This window comes from Coturnix japonica, chromosome 32 (assembly GCF_054131305.1).
Source record: "Coturnix japonica strain WE chromosome 32, WE-NBRP24, whole genome shotgun sequence".
Classification (NCBI taxonomy): domain Eukaryota; kingdom Metazoa; phylum Chordata; class Aves; order Galliformes; family Phasianidae; genus Coturnix; species Coturnix japonica.
Window position 1 is genome coordinate 783794 of NC_140694.1, and position 22485 is coordinate 806278.

The 22485-nt window shown below is 39.9% G+C and overlaps 1 protein-coding gene across 8 annotated transcripts in view; it reads left to right on the forward strand.

Moving 5' to 3' along the window:
- LOC146755412 (receptor-type tyrosine-protein phosphatase T-like) overlaps positions 1-18061 on the forward strand; it is a 170514-nt gene extending 152453 nt beyond the window's left edge. For 7 of the 8 annotated variants that reach the window (XM_085525588.1, XM_085525587.1, XM_085525589.1 and 4 more), the window contains 4 exons: positions 5475-5746; positions 9882-9963; positions 12881-12996; positions 15149-18061. In XM_085525588.1, coding sequence (XP_085381714.1) covers positions 5475-5746; positions 9882-9963; positions 12881-12996; positions 15149-15337 — 659 coding nt within the window. In that variant the 3' untranslated portion in view covers positions 15338-18061. Of the gene's footprint in view, positions 1-5474; positions 5747-5976; positions 6036-9881; positions 9964-12880; positions 12997-15148 lie in introns of those variants that run through there. The other variant, XM_085525594.1, reaches the window with a different exon arrangement.
- Positions 18062-22485: the final 4424 nt, after the last annotated feature.

Below are 22485 nucleotides of genomic sequence, written 5' to 3' on the forward strand. Positions count from 1 at the left end.
ATATGGAAATACTTTCTTTCTTTTTTGGTTTTGTAAGATGTGAAGTTACCAGAGCTCTCTTGGTCCTGTAATTCAACTGCAGAATAAGTGCTATGAAACTACGGAGACCAGAGTCAGGACAAAGCTTCATGTGTTTCCAGGTCAGGGTGTTGTTATGGTCTGGGCTGGTGGTGGTAGCTGTGGAGGTGTGCACTGGTTGGCTGGCAGTAATTGGTGGCATCTCTAGTTTGGCATCAAACTATGGGAACAGTTGATACAGTCAAGGGTAGGACCACCATCCAGAGGGGTAGAGGCAGGCTGGAAGAAATACTGTGAATGTGGACGTAGACTAGTCAGGTAGAGGGCAGCCTGAATATAAGTCATCAGCATGTTCTGACTGCTGATGCCATCCTGGGCTGTATTAACAGGGACCTAGCCAGCAGACAAATAGAAGTGGTCCTTCCTTGCTTGCCACTCATTAGATTGCCTTTAGCCTATTGTGTCCAATTTCGGGTGCCCCAACATCACAGACTCTGATGAAAGGGAGGGAGGAAAGTGAAGGCCACCGAGTGAGTGGTCAGGGCAGGAGCCAGCACCCTGGGACAAGAGGTTGAGGAGTGATGACATTGTTCAGGCTCGGGCAGGAAAGATTTGGGGGGGTCCTGGGAGCAACACCTCAGTGCCTCCAGGATGGGGTAGAGTCATTACTGCACTGAGTGGCTGGAGGGTGAGAGACAAGGGGTATGGGCTGAAATGAGAGGTTATAGGGGTGACAAAAAAACAACCTGAGGGCAGCCAAGTACTGGAGCAGGTTATCCAGAGGGACTGGACCATCTGGGAGGCTTTAGAGAGTCAGTGGGGAGAAGAGATGACCCTGCTCTAAGCACAGAAATGGACTAAATATGATGCCTTAGATATTACCTGAGGCCCCTTCTGACTGAAATTATTTCAGGTTGCTTCATTCCATGCTAACAGGGTCAGGTGTCAGGCCCTTCCTTTTTGAGGGTAGAGTTGTTCTTTGGTAACCAGAAGCACTGTGTCTGAAAAAAAAAAGTGCCTGTGCTGTGATGGAGCTGCTGGAAAAGCAGATTGATGTACTGGGAGAAAGAGTTTGCTGTTTCAAAGAAAGTTCTGTACTTTCTGATTTGGGTTCTCAGGGTTTCCGAAGGCTGTTTTTGCAGTTGAGCATTTTAACAGTTTTCTTTTCAAGTTTACATTCAGTCTTTAATGGTTGCTGTAATTTTACTTTTAAACAGCGCAGTTCTTCAAAGGCAGCAGTGAAAGACCATCAGCTGAGGTCTGTCTGGTGATCATGAGGGGTTCTCAGTGGCTCATTTCTTCAGCTGTCATTTGTCAGAACACACTCATGTAATCTTAATGAACAATGTGCAAAGCCATTAAAAACTCAATTACGGCTTTCTTTTTTACTGCAGACGTGAGAAAATGCAATCATAAAGTGCTGATGTGTAAACACAATAGCCACCATCTGCTACAGAGCAGCATTTCAGCTCAAAAAGAGGGTATATGTTGCAGATGCATCAATAATAGGAAGCTTATCAAGGCATCATTATGCACCAGGCAGGGGAAAAATTGAAATTTATGGCCAGCTAGAGAGCTCTTCATGGTTTAATTCCCCAATTTTCGGTGGTATGTTTAATAACTATAAGAGAGTGCCTTTTTATGTTCACTGTCATTTGAATGGATTTTTAAAAATGAATTTATTTACCATCTTTCTTTTCTCCATGCTTTTGACTGATCTGAACGCAGCACATTTGGTTTTAGTTATTCAGGAAGGTGGCAAAGCCAGCAAGATATTAACTGATGTAACCTGTTGGTTCAAGAGCACTAAATTTAATTGACCTCATATTCAGCTCCTTTAATGAGCATTTACTTCTGTGTCCAATAGAAACAGAACAACCCAACAACTTTCACACAGCAGAGATCATTTCTTCTCTTCAAACTTTCCCATTTCAGTGTCTATTTGATGACATTTGAACTTTCCAGATGGAGGTAAACAAAAACAGCACTCAGTGTTTTTTTCTGCTCTCATTACTGTTCAAAGTCAGTCCAAATCAGAGTTTCTTCAAGGAATCTTTTGTTTTATACACATTCATGCCTGGAGAAATTTAAATAGGTTTTCAGTCATTCATTGATCAATAATTTCTGTTTGTGACACGTTAATGCATTCCCTAGTTCTTTATATGAGTGAGAAATGTGACAAATGGCTTGTTGGTGCCAGACCCGCTTGTACCTCTTTTATTTGCACATACAGGCCTATAAATTCAAAAGAAGTCCCATCAGCTTCAATTCTGCGCTCATGTTAAAGAAGTCTGTCAGGCTCTGAATCGCAATGTGTCAGTTTTTATTACAGCTAATAAGGCAAAACACGCTTGTCCTTAAAAGGCTGTTCTGAACTCTGTTTGTTTGTTTACTTATTGCTGATCTCAGAGCTACTGGTAAGCAATGCGTCCTGCCCAGAAAAGCTTTAGTGGCATGGACAGGTAGTCAGTGCATCCCAGCTGCTGGTCCAGGAGCACACAGAGCAACCTTTGGAAGGTCCTTGAGGGTAGGGGATGGGTTATGCATTCAGGTTCACAGTGCAAGAAGGGAAATGAGAATCACATACAGCTAGGTTTGTTTGGAGGGTAATTTGTGGTAGAGGGTATAAATTATTCACAGCAGTGAGATTTTGTGAGATAGCAACGTTCTTGTACCCACTGTCAGTCATGGCATGGGTGAAGTTTAATAATATCCCCTCCTAAGGGCAGGCTTGGGGTGTTGAGCACCAACTTGACCTGGCAGGAAAAGACCTTCCTGAGGCAGCTGCTATTTGAGGTCTCTGTGGAAGTAAGAGCAGGTAGAGACACCAGATGGCACAGTTAAAGATGGGAGCAGCACCAGTAGTGGAATTTTTTTTTATCTTTTTCACAATCATGTAAAACAGTCTCTCCCCTCAGGACTTTACTGGAGACAGTTATGATCTTAGAGCCTTTTCTCTTGTATTTCTAGGCATGCTATGGGGTGTGGGTTTTTGTTTCTAAGGCATCCAGAAATGAGAACCAAGGCTGTGAATAACATGCAGATAGCAATGATTTGGTTTTTTTTTTGTTTTTTTTTTTTTTGGTAAGGCTATTCTTCCCATAACGAAGGCTGATTATTTTATTAAGTGTTTTTTTGCTTGATGGATATTTCACTCACTCACGTTGTGTCAGTCTCTATGTACAGGCTCTATACTCCAGAGTTATTGTACAAAAGGCCATTGTCGTTCTGCAAATAGGGTATGATTCATTTTTGGTGGGTGTCAAAAACTAAAATTGTAATTATTGCTTTGAACTTTTACTAAAAGCTGATGTTTTTCTCCCAGAGGAATGCTCCTTATTTTCATACGTGAATCTGTAAAAGTGAAATCCTCCTTAAGTCTTTCTATCATTGAAACGCCTGCCTGATGTAGTACAGTTCAGGACCCTGTTGTGCTGGGCACTGTATAGCTTCAGAGTAGATCTTTAGGGCAGGGATCCATCTACTATCCAAATAGATAAGGATTTCCAAATAGGGAAAGGATGAGGAAGACACCCAGAAGTGAAATGATGTGTGCTAAGATCTGATCAAAGATGGAACAGAAATGAATGATCTCTTCTTTACTGAATGTTTGCTTTGGCTGTAGCATCACCCCTGTATCTTACCTGTTGGAAACTGTGCTTCCTGGTCATAAATTATCCCAGGTGATACAGTCTGAGCCCAAATCTCAGATTGCCACTATTTTAGTTTATTTGGGTGGATCAGAAGATTACTGCAGCACTCAGTGAGAAACTAACTGACGAAGGGGGTTTTGAGTTTGACTGAGAGCAGGAGTGAATCAACAGAGAATGTTTATCAGTCTCACCTTACAGACTTTGATTATTAGAGAAAAAATTGAAGGCTTGGATTCAGCTTTTCTGTTTCTTGAGCTCTTTACTGTGAATTTGGAATCTCTGGATTGGGGGCCATTGGGATTTTTAACCTATCCAAATGAAAGATCGGATCGCTAGAGAGCACCTTACTGTAGCTTTTTTGCTTGTACCGCCTCATCCCCAGCTGTGCCTGCACTGTGCTCGAGTTTTCCAAGGTCTCAGGAGCGTGTGTGATTTCTTGTGAAAGATGCACTTTCTTCTGCATCCGTGCTTTGCAGTCCTTTACAAAATGTATACACATATCACATAAACAGAAACAAACCAACAAACCACCAAAAGCAGTTTTGTGTGAGGAAGTGGCTGGTATCTGGTGGCTTAAAAGAAAATAAAATAGAATATGTATGGCTGTCCACTGGACAAAACTGATCAGAATGTTTATCTGGCTCATCTGAGTGTCTGTCAAACTGCTGTGGCACGGAATTGGGGAAGTCAATAGGTTAGAAGTGAGGCAAGGCTTTTCAAACACAGTGTGCTGTGAACTGCAAGAGGCCAGTAGAGAAATACATTTGTAGCATGACTTGGCAGCTGCAGCAGGACTCTGAATGTCAAGAAGGCTGCATTTGATTAAAAATTATTATGCCTAGCTGCTGACACATAGATTTTTTTTTCCCCCGGATCTTGGTATTTTCTTCAGCTTTTTCTGTGAGTGTCTGCACACACATAAAGCAGATCCCTTAAACAGAATTGAATCAAATAACTCTCATAATGTTTTTTCTTATTGCTAACATTTGTCACCTTGATGCATCTGTAAAGAGATGAGTTGAGACACAATGTGCTGTAAAATAACTGCTTGATGAATCAAAACATGAGTTCAACATCCAGTGCCATGCTTAATATGATGCAAGCTTCAGGGTTAACAAACTCATAAATTGCCTTAGTATAGATTTCTCTCCTAAAATTCAGCCGGTCCTTCCCTCCTAGAAGTGTAATTGTCCTTGTTGCTGTATTGCTAGTTGAGATGTTGCTCTTGTGCTAACAAGCCTAATTCATCTAGGCTCTGTACACTGGGTTTTCTTAACACCTTGCTGCTTTCCAAAGCTTGTACCACCAAGATACAGTGTTCCCGGGTACAGATTGGCACTAAGGTGGTAGAGACCATGCAGGCAAATGCCAGCTGAGAATGTGATCTTTTATAGCATTCTTTTGTGTTGAATGTGCCTTTGGGAAAGTAGGTATTTGGGGCTGTACGCTGTAGGAGAGCCCTGTGGCTTCTTGGAAGGTAAATATGACTTTGTTTAGGGTGACTCTTTTATTGCAGTGTTATAAAACAATAAAAGCAAAGTTGTATTTATAATTTCTAAGTTATCTAATTAAGGCGGTTATAGCTGGCCATGAATCTATTTGTATTTATACCCTGTAATTTAGATCTCCTTTCTTTTCTGTTACCTAACAACTAGCATAAAATAGCTAGTTTGAGTTCTTAGGAGGAACTGTTTTGTTTGCTGGCTTCTAAAGGAATCATTGACTTTTCTAGGGAATCTGCTTTAACTGAAAGAGCTCAGCAGATGTTTAGTATTCATTCTTTTTTCCCTTGTCTGTGTACAGGCTCCTTCATGATGGTGAACAGCTCTGGACGGGCATCCGGGCAGAAAGCTCACTTACTTTTGCCCACGTTGAAGGAAAATGACACACATTGCATCGATTTCCATTATTACTTGTCCAGCAGAGATCGTTCGAGTCCTGGCTCTCTGAATGTCTACGTGAAAGTGAACGGAGGACCACAGGGCAATCCCATATGGAATGTCTCAGGGGTTGTAACAGAAGGATGGGTGAAGGCAGAGCTTGCCATCAGTACTTTCTGGCCGCATTTTTATCAGGTATGAGTTCACAGTATTTCTCTGTCTGTTTCCATTGAGTGTCTGGCTGGGTGTGAGCTATGAGCTGTTGTTAGCAATAAGTCTTCTGAAAATTAAATACAGCTTTTTTTCCCCGCATTTTTTTTTTTTTTGCATCAGATAGAGTTTTCATATGACAGTTTTATAGCAAGAGATGATAGAGACATCTTGACTTAATTCTTCTCACCCTTTTTCTTTACATATGTTCTCAGGTCACAGAGGAAAAGCTGGGCAGGTGAAGTAAATTATTGGAAAGTTAGAACCCACTTATGTATCATGAAATATGCATGTAAACGGACTGGGATTGGCACTTCCCATGCACACAATGGACTCATATACTCCTTGTTAAGCAGTGAAGACATGAGAACTCTTATCTTCTGATTTTTATCGTTTTACATTCAAGGGAAAAAAAACAGTGCCTGGGAGGTAATTGCACCCTACACCTTGCAGGAAAAGGAGAAATACATATTATAGTGTAAGAAAAAAGAGCATGAGTGAGATGGGAATTACAGTAAAAGAAACTATGAAAAGGCACTGAATGCTCTACGGATAGAAAACAGTAGGAAGAAAAGCTTTTTTTTTTTTTCTTTAAATAACTGGGTAGTAGGTCTGTAAAATCTGAGCTAAAGTAGAACACTTTAATGTTCTGCCTCCAAAAAGGAGCCAAGGATTTCAGCAGAATAGATAAGAGCACACTGTACAGGGTGAAGGGGAATATGGGATAAAGAGATGCAAATGCACTGGAAGTGGTGTTTTAAGGGCTGTGCACAACTTGTCACTCGCTCTGAAATCATATTAAAGTGATCGATACTACTTTCATATTAACATCAACCAGAATCTGCTTCGTAGTAGGTGCTGTACAGAGAGAACAGAAATGATCTTTCACCCAGGTAATCAGTGCTTGAAAAACCTGGAAAAGACAGTCTGATCTCAAACTACGAGATCCAACTGTTAGATATACCAATACCAGACTTCCTGAACCTCATTACATCTTTTGCAAGTTTTTTTAGAGGTCAGGTTTGCTTTTCCCGAGGAAGAAAATCCTTTAAATCAAAGAAGAATTTTGCACCGCTGTGCAAAAACGAAGAGCCTAAAGGCAGCAGTGACTGCCTGGGAGTGGTTCCTGCCCAGAAAATGCAAATGTTCTCTCTCTTTTTCTCTCCCTCTCCTGAGCCTCACCTTTATGATGGATAAAGTTCTAATTTCCCTCTGCTAAAGTATGGCTCTTAAAATGTTGTCAGGGATCTGATAGTCTGCTCTGTCCTTGGTCCCTAATTTTGTCCATTGGTTTCTGCAATCTAGTGACTCTCTATGTTTAAGGAAAAAAAGAAAAAAAGAAAGAAAACTTTAAGCTCTCAAAAGTGGGGGGGAAATGCAATCATGGAATTTTATCAAAATTACTGTTGGTTACATCGTAACACTTGTGGCTGAAGGAGTCCAGAGGTGGCATGGTGATAAAAGCTTCTGTGTACCGATGCCTGGGGAACGTCTCATTGACACTCACAATCCAGATTATGCTGTGAGAGTGTTATTTGTCAACTTTAAATCAAAACTGCACGCCCGGAGAACAGTTTGTGCAGAAGAGGCCTGAATGGATATTCTGTATTTCAAAAGTACAAGGTAACACAGGGGGGAAAAAAGTATTTCTCCTAAATAATGAAATCTACGTCAAAAAAAATGTTTATTTTCTTAATACCCAACAATTACACCATCAGTAATTGCTGTGTGCATTGAGAAATCTGAAGCCAACTGCCCAGGATGCAAGGTATTGACAAGTGCCCAGAGCTTTGGAGGTGTGAGTAGCAGCAAACCAGTGCTAGGCCTATTGCCAGAGGGTCGTGGTTTGGGTCTGGCAATTCTGCACAAGGGTTGTATGAGTCACCTACATCCAGAAGCACTCTGCTGAGGTATTAATGTGATGGTGGTAGAGGTTTATCAGCTCTGCCCATGAGTTAGTTGTGCCTGGATTCCCAGTCTGCGAGCGTTTGTAGTGTAGTGAGAAAAATCTATAATAGCTCTAGGAGAAAGGTAAGACGTGTGCTCTTGAATTACTGCATGCCACGAGGATTAACTTAGTCCCAGAATGCACTGAGCACAGCACTACAGTCTGCCAGGAAGGGGTGTTTTGATGTACTGATCCTGTGTACTGTATTGATCCATGCCTGAAGAAGTCTGTCGTACCACGACAGATGTGCCACGCTACATCACTAACACAGACATTGCTGGTAGATAGCAGCAGTGAAATGTGGGTTTGTTTATGGGTAAGGAAACATGAAATGAATCTTGGTATTTGCAGTTCTCAGGAGCATTTAAGAATGTTGAAGAGCCAAACTTTGCATTTGCGAATTATATTAATTTCTGAGAACTTCCAAAAATGTTAAGTATTAAACACTTGTTCTTCAGCCCAGGTGCTTCTGCTCTGCCCACTCTGACAGGGCTGAAGTGGTGCAAAACTGTATAAAAGGGTGAGAACAGTGTGGAAATCTGAACTGAGAAATAAAGAGACTGAGAGTAGAGTTAAAAAGGTAATAAAATAGCTGTCCAAACAAAGCAGTGTGAATTGAGACCCTCTGCTCTTGTCAGTGATTTTGGCAGCAATGTGAAGATTAAATCCATGGTCTTTTTAGAAGCTGACACAGCTGCTACCGACTCAAGGTTTAGGTTATTTTGTGCTCTATTAAAGACACTGAACTGTGTCACTAATTAACAGAGGTCAGTCCGCTATGTGTTTGTTTTTACCTCAAAGAAGCGGGGAATTATTCTTTCCAAGTTCTTGGCTTTCAGGAAATTGAGGTAGTAATTCAGCAAAGCTTGTAACTTCTCAGCTATAAGATAAGCAAAGTAAAGTTTGGTGGCTATGAAGGCGCAGTTTAATCCTAGTCTGAAGGGAGTCACAGTAATTGCTGTGTGACCTTAGCAGTAAGTGCCGTGTTTATCATGAATGAATTTTCATTTATCAAATAAATTGTCATTTCCATACTGAGGACATGCATTCTATTCCTTGTTTATACAGTCCTTAGAAAGTATTCTTGAACACAGGAAACATTTATTGATGGTTTGATCATCTTCCAGATATTTGCTACCTCCTCTTATCCTTTGGACAACCTATTTTTTGCCCACCTTCATCTGCTGCAGAACTCTGTTTATATTGCTAGCACCTGAGCTTTTCTTACTTTGTTTTTTCCCCTTTATTTCTTTATTCTACCTGTTTTTATCATGGCATTTTTCTAAAGGGCTTATTTCAGGAGTGCTCCCACTTGGAATGCTTTGAACTGAGGGAGTAGATCTTAAGATATCATGGGAATATAAGTAGAAACTAAATTATGGAAGCCCAAATGCAAAGCAAAATGATTAATGGCAACCTGATTATGAAGTACATGCTGCTCCACTTTTGTAGCTTGAGCTGTGGTGGTCGGCATTCAAAAAGCTGAATCTTTTGTTGAGTTACATCTTCCAATGGAGGAGATGAAGAAAAGGCTCAATAGTGACAGGCTAGGAATGCCAAATTTTATTTAAAGTGGGAATAGCAGTGTTGAAGACTGGCTTTTAGTAGTTAACAAACTTAATGGTGTTCCGGTAATGATTTTGATAGTCACGAATTATCCTGCAAAAACAGTGGCTGCTGCAGTAGTAGTAACTGTGCCAGCTGAACACATTAATTAGCTTTGTCCTTGTAAACTTTACAGCATTTAATACTGTTTTTTTCCTGAATTTTATTTTGCTTATTTGGCAATAGTTAATTAGTTTGAATTTTACCAGTCTCCCAGAGTCCCCTTGCCCTGCCCCAAACTCTTTGCACACAGTATTTGTATTGTACTTATAGAACACTTCAAATCAGATGTAATTGCACACGTGTGTAATTGGTTTCTTTGCTCTTCCAAATGGAAGCAGTACATAGTTCTCACTAATCCTAATTAATATTGCTCTTTTTGTTATCTGTGTCAAATTGATTTTCTGTCTTTGACATGTGTCTTCATGCTGTATTGCATAGGTACCCCTTTGTTATTAATGATAAAATGCTTTGAATGTATCAGACATTGGAATAGGAGTGGAATGTGGTGACTGGCCAAATGACTAGTGCAGTTCTTTCTAAGAAAACCTTTTCTTTGTATTTCAGGTGATATTTGAATCTGTCTCTTTGAAAGGACATCCAGGGTACATAGCTGTGGATGAAGTCAGAGTTCTTGCCCATCCATGCAGTGAGTATTCTTTGTTCTTCTAACCATCTCAATGCGTTAAATACCAGGCTTTGCAGTCTATAATACTGGGCTTGGCAGTCTTAAGTTGTGACTTATCCAATAGTGCCAACTGTAAAATCTCTTCTGTTTTGGTATCCCCCAAAACAACTAAAGACAGCCAGCCTTGTGCAATTAAATAACTTGACAATTTGTGCAAAAGGCAAAGGTGCTCTGATTCGGTCACTTGTGCCAGGATGTTTGTGGAAGTTTCTCATTGTAGAAGAGTCACAAGAACATAAAACTCTGTTTTGTTGTTTCGGAATTGTTCTGCTGTAGGAAAAGATCTAAATGTTTCTGATAATGTCCTGCGTGGTTAACTTAAGGAAATAAGACAAATTGGTTCGATATATAAAGTAGTAAAATAAGAAAAGACATATCCTAAAGGTATCTCTCAAAAGAAAGGTTTTTGATTCTGCATGAGTTATTTAATAAATAAATCTCATTTAGACTTACACAGCAACGAAAACTAATGCAGGTTCATTACACTGTTCAGAAATATTTGTTCTGTTTCTCCTACCTTAGCTGTACTATGCCCAGCTTACATTTTTCCAGCATAGAGAGACATTAAGCCTCTACATTTGTGTGCGCACTTCTTTGGTTTCTCTGTGCATCTACCGAGAGGCTCAAGGACTTTTGTATCCCTACACTGTGTATGGAGCATACAGATTTTTAACAGCTTTCATGTTCATTGATGAGTTTAGACATATCTCTTTAAAATATAGTATTTTTAAAAAGTAATCCATAATAAATTAATGTCTTTTAGTGCTTGAATTATTAATTGTTATGTAGCAGATTAAATTGAATTTATGGGTGATACTTTGGCTTATTATATTTAGGTTTGTTTATAACTTTGATGCTGTAGTATTTCCAGGTGGCCTGATGTCCTTTGGGAAGGTAGCCCACCACCCCCATCAGGTTGGAGCTTTAACAGCCCCTTTCACTGGTTCTTAGTTTCAGTAAATGAGCAGCAGCTCTTCCAAACAAAATTCTGTGGGTGAGGTTCACCCATTTTATTTCAAAGAATAGCAACCATTCGCAATGTGAGGTACATGGCTCTGCTCAAGTTTAACAGGACATTTCTGATAACTGCAGTATGGTTAATTGCAGTTTAACTGAATTATATTTGTATTTACCATGTGCTTGTTCCTCGGGCCTTTGGGTGTATTTACTTCATTAAGAAATACTTACAATCTGTGTTGACCAGATGTTGCTGATAACTGGCAGCCTCCAAACAAATCCCCCAAATGATGTGTATGCATTCCAAAGCATGTTTGGTGGTGACTGATCCCTTTACTGGGAAAGAGGCCACAGAACCAACTGTGAGGCAAAGACAAGAAGGTTATGGGATTAAAAAATATATAGCAACCCCAAATCCTGCTTGGTGAATTATTAAAACTGATGTTTAAAACTCCATCTCCAAGTACATGCATGTTCCTCTGGAAAATTAAATGCAATCTTGGTGACCCAAAGCTGGAATTACTCAGACTATATCCAGTGCATTTGAAATCAGTTGGCAACCTGCAGTGTGTGCAGGTCCCTACAAGCTATGAGTTCTCTGCAGTCTTTGCAAATACTTCTGTCTGATTCCCAGTGTTGTCTTTGCTGTTCAGTAGTGACACTGTACAGACTTACTTTGCCCCTCGGGTTCATTTTACAATTGTTAAAACTCAAAGCACAGGAATGAGGAAGCTTCTGATTGAGCCTGAATGGCACTTGAAATTATTGGTGTTATGTTTTAGTTTTGAGGCTGGTGTGGCTATATGTGCCTGATTTGGAGCTCACTCATACCTGAACATAGGCAGAAGTCACTCCTAAATAGCCTGCAAGCAGCACATAGTACTTGCTTTGCTGCCTGTCACCCAGAGGTGGTTTACCAGTTGGCTTTGACACGCTGCTCTGACCCCTAGAAAGCACGATAGTACAGAATCCCTGCACTTTGCTTGAGTTGTCAGCAAACTGGGCATATGGAGAATGTGGCACAGGAATTAGATAAAAACCTCTGACGTAGCATGCGGGCAAGGGTTTTCTGTTCATGTGCCTGTAGTAGACAACCATCTATTTGCCAGGCTTCCTGCACACACATGCCTACATCTTCTGAACCTATTTAATTCCAATAGAAAAATGTAGGTTAGTTTGTGCTCTGAAAATATGTAATTCCTTGGCTACTTATATCCAAAAGGTAAAGATGAAGTTGAAAAATGCTGACCCTTACTGTATTAGAAGGCTGTTGTGTGTCCTACTCTGAGAGTATTTGGTTGGTGCACAAACTTCCTTCTGAAGCCCAGCAAGCACAAAGCTAATCAGATGATCTTTTTCTGCTGTCACAAAATATGTTGGTGATATCAGCATTTGGATGTTGGTGGTTTAGTGTTGAACGAATACTGAATTTATTGTCATCAAAAAGCAGATATTGGCGTTATTAACCAGTGCAGCAATCCAACACTTATCAGTAATATCAATGTTTCATTTAATATCAGTGATTTTATATCAGCGGCATTGTTACTCCACAGTTACAGGATGTATTTGATAGTCAATACAATTGAAAGGAGAAAATTCTTTATACAAATTTGTTTTGGCCAGCCACACTTGACAACCTCAATTTCATTTCATTTTGCCCTTGGTAGAGCCACAGTTTCCTAAAGAGAAAAAATGTTCTCAGTTACTCTTAATAGAAGGGAGTAACAAATTGTTTTGGTGACCATGAAAGATCTGTAAGATCCCCTTGCTCTGCACCAAGTAGCTCAGTACTGAGGGACAGCTTTATTTTGCTAAATCTCTTTGTCAGGAGTAGGATGACTTGCTTTGTTCTGATATCTGTGTTGGTGTAACACAATCGCTGCCTTGCTCTACCCTTCCTATTCTTTGCATTTCTTGTTAGGAAAAGCACCTCATTTCTTACGGCTTCAGAATGTGGAGGTTAATGTGGGACAGAATGCGACATTCCAGTGCATTGCCGGGGGGAAGTGGTCCCAGCATGACAAACTCTGGCTTCAGGTAAAGTGATGCAATTTTTTCAAGTAAAATAAATAGACAGAGGACAGCAGGGTGGTGGGGCAAATGTTTATCATCAAAATCCTTTGAGAACTGCCTTGAGTTGTTTCCAGATCAGAATTCAAGATGATAAAATGCAGAACTGTGCTTCAGAAGATGGAAAAAGTGGCCAGCAAAATGTTAGTTCTAAACATACATCTTCAGACCTGTAAGCACTCCTTCATAAAAAAGAAAAGGCAGAACAGGTGCAATAATCCCTCCCTTCTGCTTAATTTTTGGTCTTCTTTCCTTTTGCCCTCCAAAAATATTGTTGACAAAGGCTGAGGGAAGTATGTTGAGATGAAAACATTCCTTAAGGTATGTTATAAAAGGACAAATCCAGTTTGTACTCATTTTGTTTCTTCCTCCCAGTTTCCGTTGGCTTTTGCTCTGCATTGGCTCTATATTGATAGCAGAATGTTCCTCTGGTTGCTCACTAAATGACCAAAGAGTTCCTTCTCTTTGTGTCTATTTTCATTCTACTGGTTGGACTTCAAAAACTGTGTTGTGCTATTCACGTAGTGACAAACTTAAGTGATTTTCAGTTCTGGAGTTAGAAATGGAGCTTTTAGCAAACTGGAAGGGTGGAGTGCTGTTTGCCAGTGAAGGACAAAGTTATTACTTGTGCCCTTTGGAGTACTTGGCTCTGTGGAGTTCCAGCATTGCCATATTCTATACTAGAGTTCTTCTGGAGACTTTGAAGATAGTTGAGTTGAAAATTGTTTGAAATTGGTAATCACAGCCTGAACCTCTGATTAATCAGCTGAGGCAAATGTTAGGTCAGCTGTGGGAGCACAGGTGAGACTAATTTAGCTGTGGTCCCAGAAGGGGTGGAGCTTGACTCCACCTCCTCTAGACCTCATTTAAGGGCTGACCACCACTGAGGCAGTATCTCTTGCAGATTGCTCCCTGGTGGAGGTTGCTTCAGCATTTCCCAGCGAAGGCATCCATATTAGTGAGTTTTTCCTCATAAATAACCTTCTGAATATCTGTTACCATCTTTGTATCATTCCACCTTGCACTAGTCTAAATACTCAGGCAAGAATCAGTTTACTAATGGTGTAAACAAAAATTAATACCGGGAAAAAGATTGTGTTGGTGAGAAATGTGGTTGGCGTTCTGTAAAAATAACAGTCATTCTAACTGTACATTATTAAAGCTGTTATCTTAAAATATACCTTTTAGCCTGAAAATTATTGGCCTATGTTGTACTTTTAGCATTAACAGAAACATATTTTGGCTTATTCTATATCTTTTTTTGAATTATTTCTGTGAAATCTTTCCACGGAATGATTATATGTGTGTGAAAAAACTTCTGATCTGAAGCACTGTGAACCTTTTTTCCAAAGAGAAGAAGGGATTTGGGAGGAAATCATCATTGGTAGGGGGATCCTGGTTTCCATTCTTTTAAACTGGAGGATTTAATGAAAACAGCCTTGGAAATACTTCCCAAAATTGATTACTGGAAACTGGCACAATGACTCTGTGTTTTCCATTGAGGTTTCTAATAAAATAGACCAACTGAGCAAGTTCAGGTGTTTATGCTGATTTCCAGTTAATTCATCATCTGTCACTTTTCCAGTTGGGAAAATGCTGCATGGCATTGGTGGAGAAAGATTTATTGAGGATTGCTGGACATATAAACATTGCTGTTCATCCAAGCAATGTATTTAAATTGTTCTGGAAACAAAGTTTTATGCCTGAAAATGACAGGTTTATAAAATCTGTTCACTTATAGTATTTTCACAGGAGTACAAAATGCATTCATTTGTAGTATTTTCATGTCCTGGATAAGCTTCTGGATATACCCAGTACAAATAGTCTTAGCTGTCACTCTCCAGGCTTTTCAGTATACATAACACATCAAACGCACAAAAATATGTCAGAATTTAAGTAGATACAAAAAACTTAAATATATAAGAACATTTAAGCCCACTACTTCATAAAACCCAGAAAGCCTGTAAATTTTTCAGGGACGTTACCAGCTGTCTTTTCCTGAATGAATTGTACTCGTACAAAATCTAACCTAGTGAAGGTCTGAGCAGTTTTAAGAGTAACGAAGAGTGAATAATTTGTGTGCCTTTGTGATGTGAGTTGTTTTCATCTGTCTCCACAGCAGTGGAATGGGAGGGACACAGCATTAATGGTTACTCGAGTCGTCAACCACAGGCGTTTCTCTGCTACCGTCAGCGTTGCTGACACTTCGCAGCGCAGCATCAGCAAATACCGGTGTGTCATTCGCTCAGATGGAGGATCTGGAGTTTCAAATTATGCAGAACTAATAGTGAAAGGTAAGTTGTATTAATACAGCAACTTGGTGTTAGTTGAGCGTTTCCTCCTGTGTCAACTGTGTGTAAAATTTGACGTCCTATTGGGCCTTTCTTTCTTTCAATCCTATTAGATTCAAGTAGGAAAAATGGGTAAAAGTGACATGAATTTCAATCATTTTCTTAAAACAAGTATTTGAATCAAAGCTTTATCTGAATACAGCCTTCTTCATGAGCTCTTGAAGTAATGTATGGTAGCTGTGGATAATTTTAATGCAGTCAGCAGAATAGTTTATCTGTCAGTCAGCTTCATCTGGCTTGCTTTACATTTCATCAGACACAAATAATCCTATGGTAGTGTTGCATGTCAGAAGAGTCTGTTCAAGACTGTTGGGTGCAGGTGATCTGGAATGATTCTGTTGATGTCCTGAAGCACACAGTACAGATATCAGTAGCTCTTAATGGAAGCTGGAGGTTTCAGCTCTCTTATTAACTGTGATTCAGGAGGTGATGCTGTGCCTGACACGTGCAAGGTGGTATTTGCTTAAGAACATCCATGATGCACGGAATGAAATGCTATTTACTGCGCTGCTTTATTAATGTTACCCAAGCTGCACCACAAGGATGCTCACTGTGTCTTAGGAGAACAAACCAGAAGGTGACAGTCTCCCCTTAGACTGCTTTAGTGTCTATTGAAGGCAATACTGATGTGGGTGGAAGGAATCTTCTCAGAGAATATAGTTTTATTGATCAAAACTTTTGTACGTTATGGAGATAGAGGACTGTTGGAGACATGAGATCACTTTGTTCTACTGTAGTACTTTTTTAGCAACTTTTTCTGTCACTTAGCACTAGCACCTTCACAATGTTTTAAATATCCAATGTTGTAGATATTCAGGCTACACTGATCATGAAGAGAATGTTCAGATTAGGTGCGAAATGCTTTTAATTCCCACCAAATTATCTACTATCTCACTTGTTAGAGGAGTTAACTTATGATTAAAATGAAATCGAGTTGCCAAAAGCAGCATATTGGTACTGTAAAATTGTTAAGTAGAGGGAAGGCAGTCTTCCAGAGCAACCAACATTAGAGTATGCAGAGTTGGGCATGTGCCTGACACTTTCATGTTTAACAGTATGAGGAGGAGAAAAATAGAAGAGTGAGTTGTAAATGTGAATGGCTGGACATCCAACATGATGGACATTGGTAGACTCACTGCTGAATTACCCAGGCAGACACCTAGGCAGAGAAACTTGAGGAGAGGAATATTGTTATGGGAAGGCACACTCCTCTGCTCTGTGCTGCTGTATTAGTAAGCAGGCAAAGTTAAGTGGTTCATTTGAGGTTAGCTTGATGCAGCACTGTGAAACACTGGGATTGCATGGATGAGTACTTCTAGTCTGGCTAATTTTAGCGTGGGTAATAGCAAATTCGCAACACATATATACAGACTGAAATGAAAGCAAATTGGAATTGTTTAATTCTGAAGAGATGTTTATTGAATTGCAGTAATGTACTTGGGTATACATTAAATTAGTCTGTAATTGAAGTTCTGCTCAATTGATAGTCCTGTCCCTAAACCTACTAAATCCAAGCTAATTCTTTGCCTCACATGCTTTTTCCCAGTTAGCTGAACATAAAATCATGTAGGATTTTTTCAACAAAGGTCAAGGTTGAAAAAACTATCTATATATCTTTCTCATGTGAAGATCTGTTTGCTTCCCTTAGCCGTAAGATATTTTATTACAGCAATGAGAAAGTGATTTACAGTTCTTGATGCTGCATAATTTAGTAGACACAGATTGAGGAATCTTTATTTGAAATACATTTACTACCTCAACACTTGAAATTGGAACCGTAGATACTTCTTTCAGCAAATAAACCAGTGATATTAAACACAAACCAGCCCCTTCGGTTGTCATACGTGACTATGTGGACATTATATTTCCAATACTGAGAATGCTAGAGAACTGCCACTGCAGAGCTGTTCACTGTCTGTGCAGATACCTTCTGTAAGTGGCAGTAAATCTATTCTTCTCTTTGCACTTCAGAATCGTAATCACAAAGCCTGCAAAACCCATCATTTCCATCTGCACACCTTACCATCCTTTGGTGCTCCTCTGGAAAATAGCTCTCCTCTATTTCTTAACTTTCACAGTCTCTCATACAGTAATTTTGTGTAGGGCAGGCTTCGAGTATCCTAGAGCTTCTACATCTTGCTGTACTGATCGCATGCAGATGGAATGCTTCTAGTCCGTAATTTTCTTTTAAGTAAAAGCTGCATGGCAGTTATCCATATTCTGAAATAAATGCATATTTTGCTTGTGTAAAGATTGTTTAAAATACTACAAAACTGTCCAGGATCTGAACACGTGAGATCTGTATTAATGATACAATTCGAGTGTCCTTCCAGAAAGCCTCTTACTTCATGTGGGAGTGTGAATAACATTTTAAACTGTGCGTGTGTTTGTATTGGCAAGTTGTTTGCGATTTATTTTTCTGATCCATTTCAGGTAGTTTGAGTGCCCAAATTAATGAGTGGTAGAAATTTGTAACTTCTTTTTTCTTGAACCTGTTTGTTTTTGCAGTCTTGGCTCACCAGCAGGTCCCTTGAGATCATTTTATTGCTACCTGATGATTTTTATGAGATCTGTTCTATGCTGCCACAACAGGAGTTGCAGTATGCGACAAAACCCCTTTACAGACCTCTCAGGATATGTTCTTTTTCCCTTCAGTTTTGCCTTTGTTGATTTTTATAGTGTTTGATCACTCAACACAGATGTAAGACAGTCTGTTCCTTAGCTGAGTGGCTTTCTGTCATCCATGTGATGTTTGGGACAGCTCATCTGTTTATCAGTCACTTTTTTCTTGAGGTTTTCAGACATGAAGCTGATACTTGCAATGATGCCAGAGGGAGAGGTGGGTTGTTGTTTTTTTCCCCAGTGTTGCTTACTGTTTTTTCTCTAATTCTTTTCTGGTCTGATGCCTGTCAAGACAACAAATAACAATAAATAATTATGCATTAAGACAAAATACCTATGTATGTGGTTAAGTTGCTTCAGTATTAAATATATAGAGATATACCTTGCAAATTCACTATTAAAAATTATGAAGTAGACAACCTCTACCTGCATTTTGACCAGTCTCAGTATGTACCATTGGAGTTGTATCCAGAGTAGTTTCAATTAATTATTAAGCTTCAGGAAGAACTATTAGGAAAAAGAACTTTCCAAAGCCTAAAAAAAATAAGAAATAAAGATATGTCTCGCACATCTGATCCAGGCTGGATCTGGCCATAGAGATGTTGCATCAGGCCCTCCATAGGTCTGCTTGGGTGAAACAAGTGGGATTGTAGATATGAAAGTATATTATATGGCATTATGCATGTACTGCAGATTAGAGCTTGCATCTGGACTGAAAATACAATTGACTTCAATGTACTTCCTTAGGATGACATTGTTATGGGGGCCTGTAGTGACAGGATGAGCAGAAATTGCCCTCTTCCAGTTTAAAGCTGATTTAGATGTGATATCAGGGAGAAATTCCTTACTGCGAGGCTGGTGAGACACTGGCACAGGTTGCCCATTGAGGCTGTGGATGCCCCTTCCCTGCCGTCATTCAGGGCCAGGCTGGATGGGGCTGAGCAACCTGGGCTTAGAGGGAGGTGTCCCTGCCTACAGCAGGGGGTTGGAAGGAGGTGATCTTAAAGGTCCCTTCCAACCCATTCTTTGATTCTGTGACCATAAACTCCATAGTCTTTCACTTCATATTCATCCACAGTACATGTATAATTTTGTACCTTAGGATACTGGTATGAAAAGTACTCATTAAATGTATCATAATACCCTTGCCATCACAAGATAATATAGCAACTATTGCCATAACAGTACTCAGATCCCTGGGCTGGGGGTACTGATAAGAATAGTAGCAATGTTGCAGTCATCTTCTTTTGCCTGAGAGTAGCTGGAAGATCCTAACCTGGCCCCTCACTTGGAGCCATTTAGGTGAGAAACTCATCTATGGTCGGAAATAAATGCTTTTTAGATTTCACTGTTAAAATATTTTTTTATAGTGTGCAGAAATTCAGATAGGAATTTTCGTGCCTCACGGCTATTAATCGGGCTCATCCAGGTTGTGAAAGTTGCTGAGTAGATTTGAATTCATCTGCCTGAGTAATATGCATTAATCAAGGTCCTGCACGTTATCACTTTATGAACAGGGAAGCATCTCTCGTTGGCACTGTCAGCGGTATCAGGAAAGCTGTGATGGGGAGGGCTTTCCTCAGGCTTCATGCTCTCACACTCTCATGTTCTCTCTTTGCCTTTTTACACAACTGGATTGTCTGCAGAGTTAATGTGTGCAGCACCAGGAGAAGTTAAGTGTAGATTTGATCGGGTGTGTGTTAATGTTGCTCTTTTGGATTACCACAGAGTGTATGTGTGGATGTGAACCATTTGTGAAGGTTATGAAATTAGTGAACATGAGAAACTGACTTTGTGGTTGCGGGGTGCCTGAAGAAGCTGCTGCCATTCCTTTATTCCTCTGTAGTCACAGTGATGTAGGGAATGCAATGCTCCAAACCCTGGTGTTCAAATCTGGCTAATAATTACTCGAACTCTTCACTCTGTTTTAATCATCTAGTTTGGTGTTGTCCAATAACTATTGCTTCAACTCAGATCTAATCATTGGATGTCTGTGTGCTGAGAAAAGGGGAGATGAGATTTTGAACACTCATTCCCTCTCACTGAGAGCTTTGCTTCCTCTCCTTTCACTCTGCCTTAATAGCTTTTGGAGGAGGGGAGAGCGCTGAGGACAAAGCCGTTGTTTCATAGAAATAGGCAGTTAGAAAGAATGATACGTGTTATTTCAAAAGAAAATATTTCCTTCTCCTTCTGTTTAACCTCCAAAATAGAACTGGAAATGAAGCCTTTCTTGGGAGCTGATTGATAGACATACATGATATTATAGACTGGATCCATTTTTCAGAGCTGCACTGTGCAATGTGGACTTGCAGTCGTGTTGCCATGTTTGTATTCCTTGTTTTCAGTGTTTACGTTAGCCAAGGATGTGTGAATTAGAATGGGTGTTTCCGGGAAGAATACAAAGCTACAGCTGTGATACAAGGACATTTCCTAAGCTAATTGTTGACAGTTCAGGTCTCCAATTTCTTTTCTTTCTGCCATAGCTCTTCAATTTCTAAGCTAAGCAAGCAGAGATTGCTGTATGAACTTTATCTTCATTGTAGGCACTTGGGAAATGAATACAACTTTCCTGTCACAGCACTGACTTGAGTTTCAGGAACTATCAGTGTTGTGCATATAGGAAAGAAATTGGAGATTGGGATGGGGGGAAGGCTGGGCGTTGGAGGGGGGGGGGTGGAGGTTTGTGGTGTTTGATTTGTTTGTTTTCCTCCTAGAGATGCATTAAGGAGTTATGTTTTAATTCTGACTGAGCATGGTAGACAAGTAGGCATGGGATTGAGTTCCTTAGGATTGTTCTTAATATGCATGTTTCGAAGCGTGATGCTCATGATGTATAAAGTTCTTAACTGAATACAAGATAAAAATGCAATAACAAGTAGAAAAAAAAAGAATACAAAACAATATTTTTGAAGTGAAGGAGCTTGAGTAAATCCTTGTGCTTTCTGAGTGTGGTTACCTGCAGCCTCCCTGATGTATCTCAGGAACCGGTTGTGATGGTGCAGGGAGCAGACGGCTCATGTGAGCTGTGGTTCTGCTGGCTGAAAGCCATGGGGCAAGCAGTCCTCACCAGTCTTAGGCAGAGAGAGCTGTTACAGCTTTGTAGGAGCAAGGAGGCTTCTCCCAGGGTTATCATCTTCTCTCTCTCTAGAAGAGGACTCTAGAAATAGCTAGGAATGATTAACTTAGTAAAAGGCTTGTTTGTTTTTAGTTTTGTTTCTTTAAATCTTTCCTCTCAACTTGACCTGAGTAACTGCAAGATTTGTTGTGGGAAGAAGCCTTCTTGCTGCTTTTAAGTAAGATAATGTTATGAATGTATTGAATGTATGAAATAATTGTGCCCTGTCCTATACCCTCTTACCTGCCTCTACCAAACAGAGGAGAGGAAATCTCCAAAGAGCAAAAGTAATGAAAGGAAAAGCATTGCTGTGTGATAGACTTTGTCATCTCACTAGACTGCCCTGGCATTCCTTGACTTTTCCATCAGCTATTCATGTAGACCTGCATATTTCTATATAACCTTATTCTTCTACCTGCTGTTCTGAGAAGTGTCTCCCCACATCAGACAAATACAAAGGATAAAGTGGGAATCGAAGTAAATAAATGAGCTGTTTAATCATAACAATTTCAATCTTAGTATGTTAAAATTGCCAAAACAATTTACATAAGGTTTTGGTCTTCAGAGAAAAGATGTGGTCCAAAAGTTGGTGGAAATAATATGTTGTTTTTTGGTTAGTGTTCCAGTAAACATCTACCTATTAGCTTCCTATTGTAGAGAAAGCTCCCAACAAACAGTTCAGCTGGTGGAAGGAGGGAAGCTTGCAAGAACAAATGAATGTGTTTCAGTCTGCCTAGGATTACACTCATGCTTGAAAAGTACAGACAAGGTAATTTCGTATATTTCATGCTGCCTTACATCGTGGAGGAAGATAGCAGTAATGCAATTTTCAAGTATCTATTGCTGCTGGGGCGTACAGCGTATTAACTTATGTTGAGGGACTTTCACTGCTGGAGGCTTCTGTTGTTCTGTAGTATTCATATGACAGTTTGTAGTCTTGCTAATACCAATTCTCATTTGTTTATTTTTAAAGGGATGGGAGGGGTAGCAGTTACTTGGCCAGTGTTGTTTATTGTCCCCATTAGCTTTCTTGCTTGGTGGCTAAAATATAGTCAAAATACAAAATTGTCCCTTTGTTAATTGTTCTGCAATCTATGCTGCTGTTTCTAGTAGCTGCTGGGTTATGCCTGTAGTTGATATTTGGCAGTCAGAACACACAGCCCTCTCCGTGCCCATTTAAAATCATCAGAAAAGTTGAAGGCAGCTGCAAAGAAATTAATTCAGGAGTGCTGCTATCGGAAGGAAAAAAAGCATCAAATGCTAAGGAGATATCTTAAAAGCCTTTGCTAGCTGGAAACGTTCTTGCAGTTAGGATAGCTTGGCAACTCAGACGATCAGATGTACACCATGCAAAATGTATCTGGAACT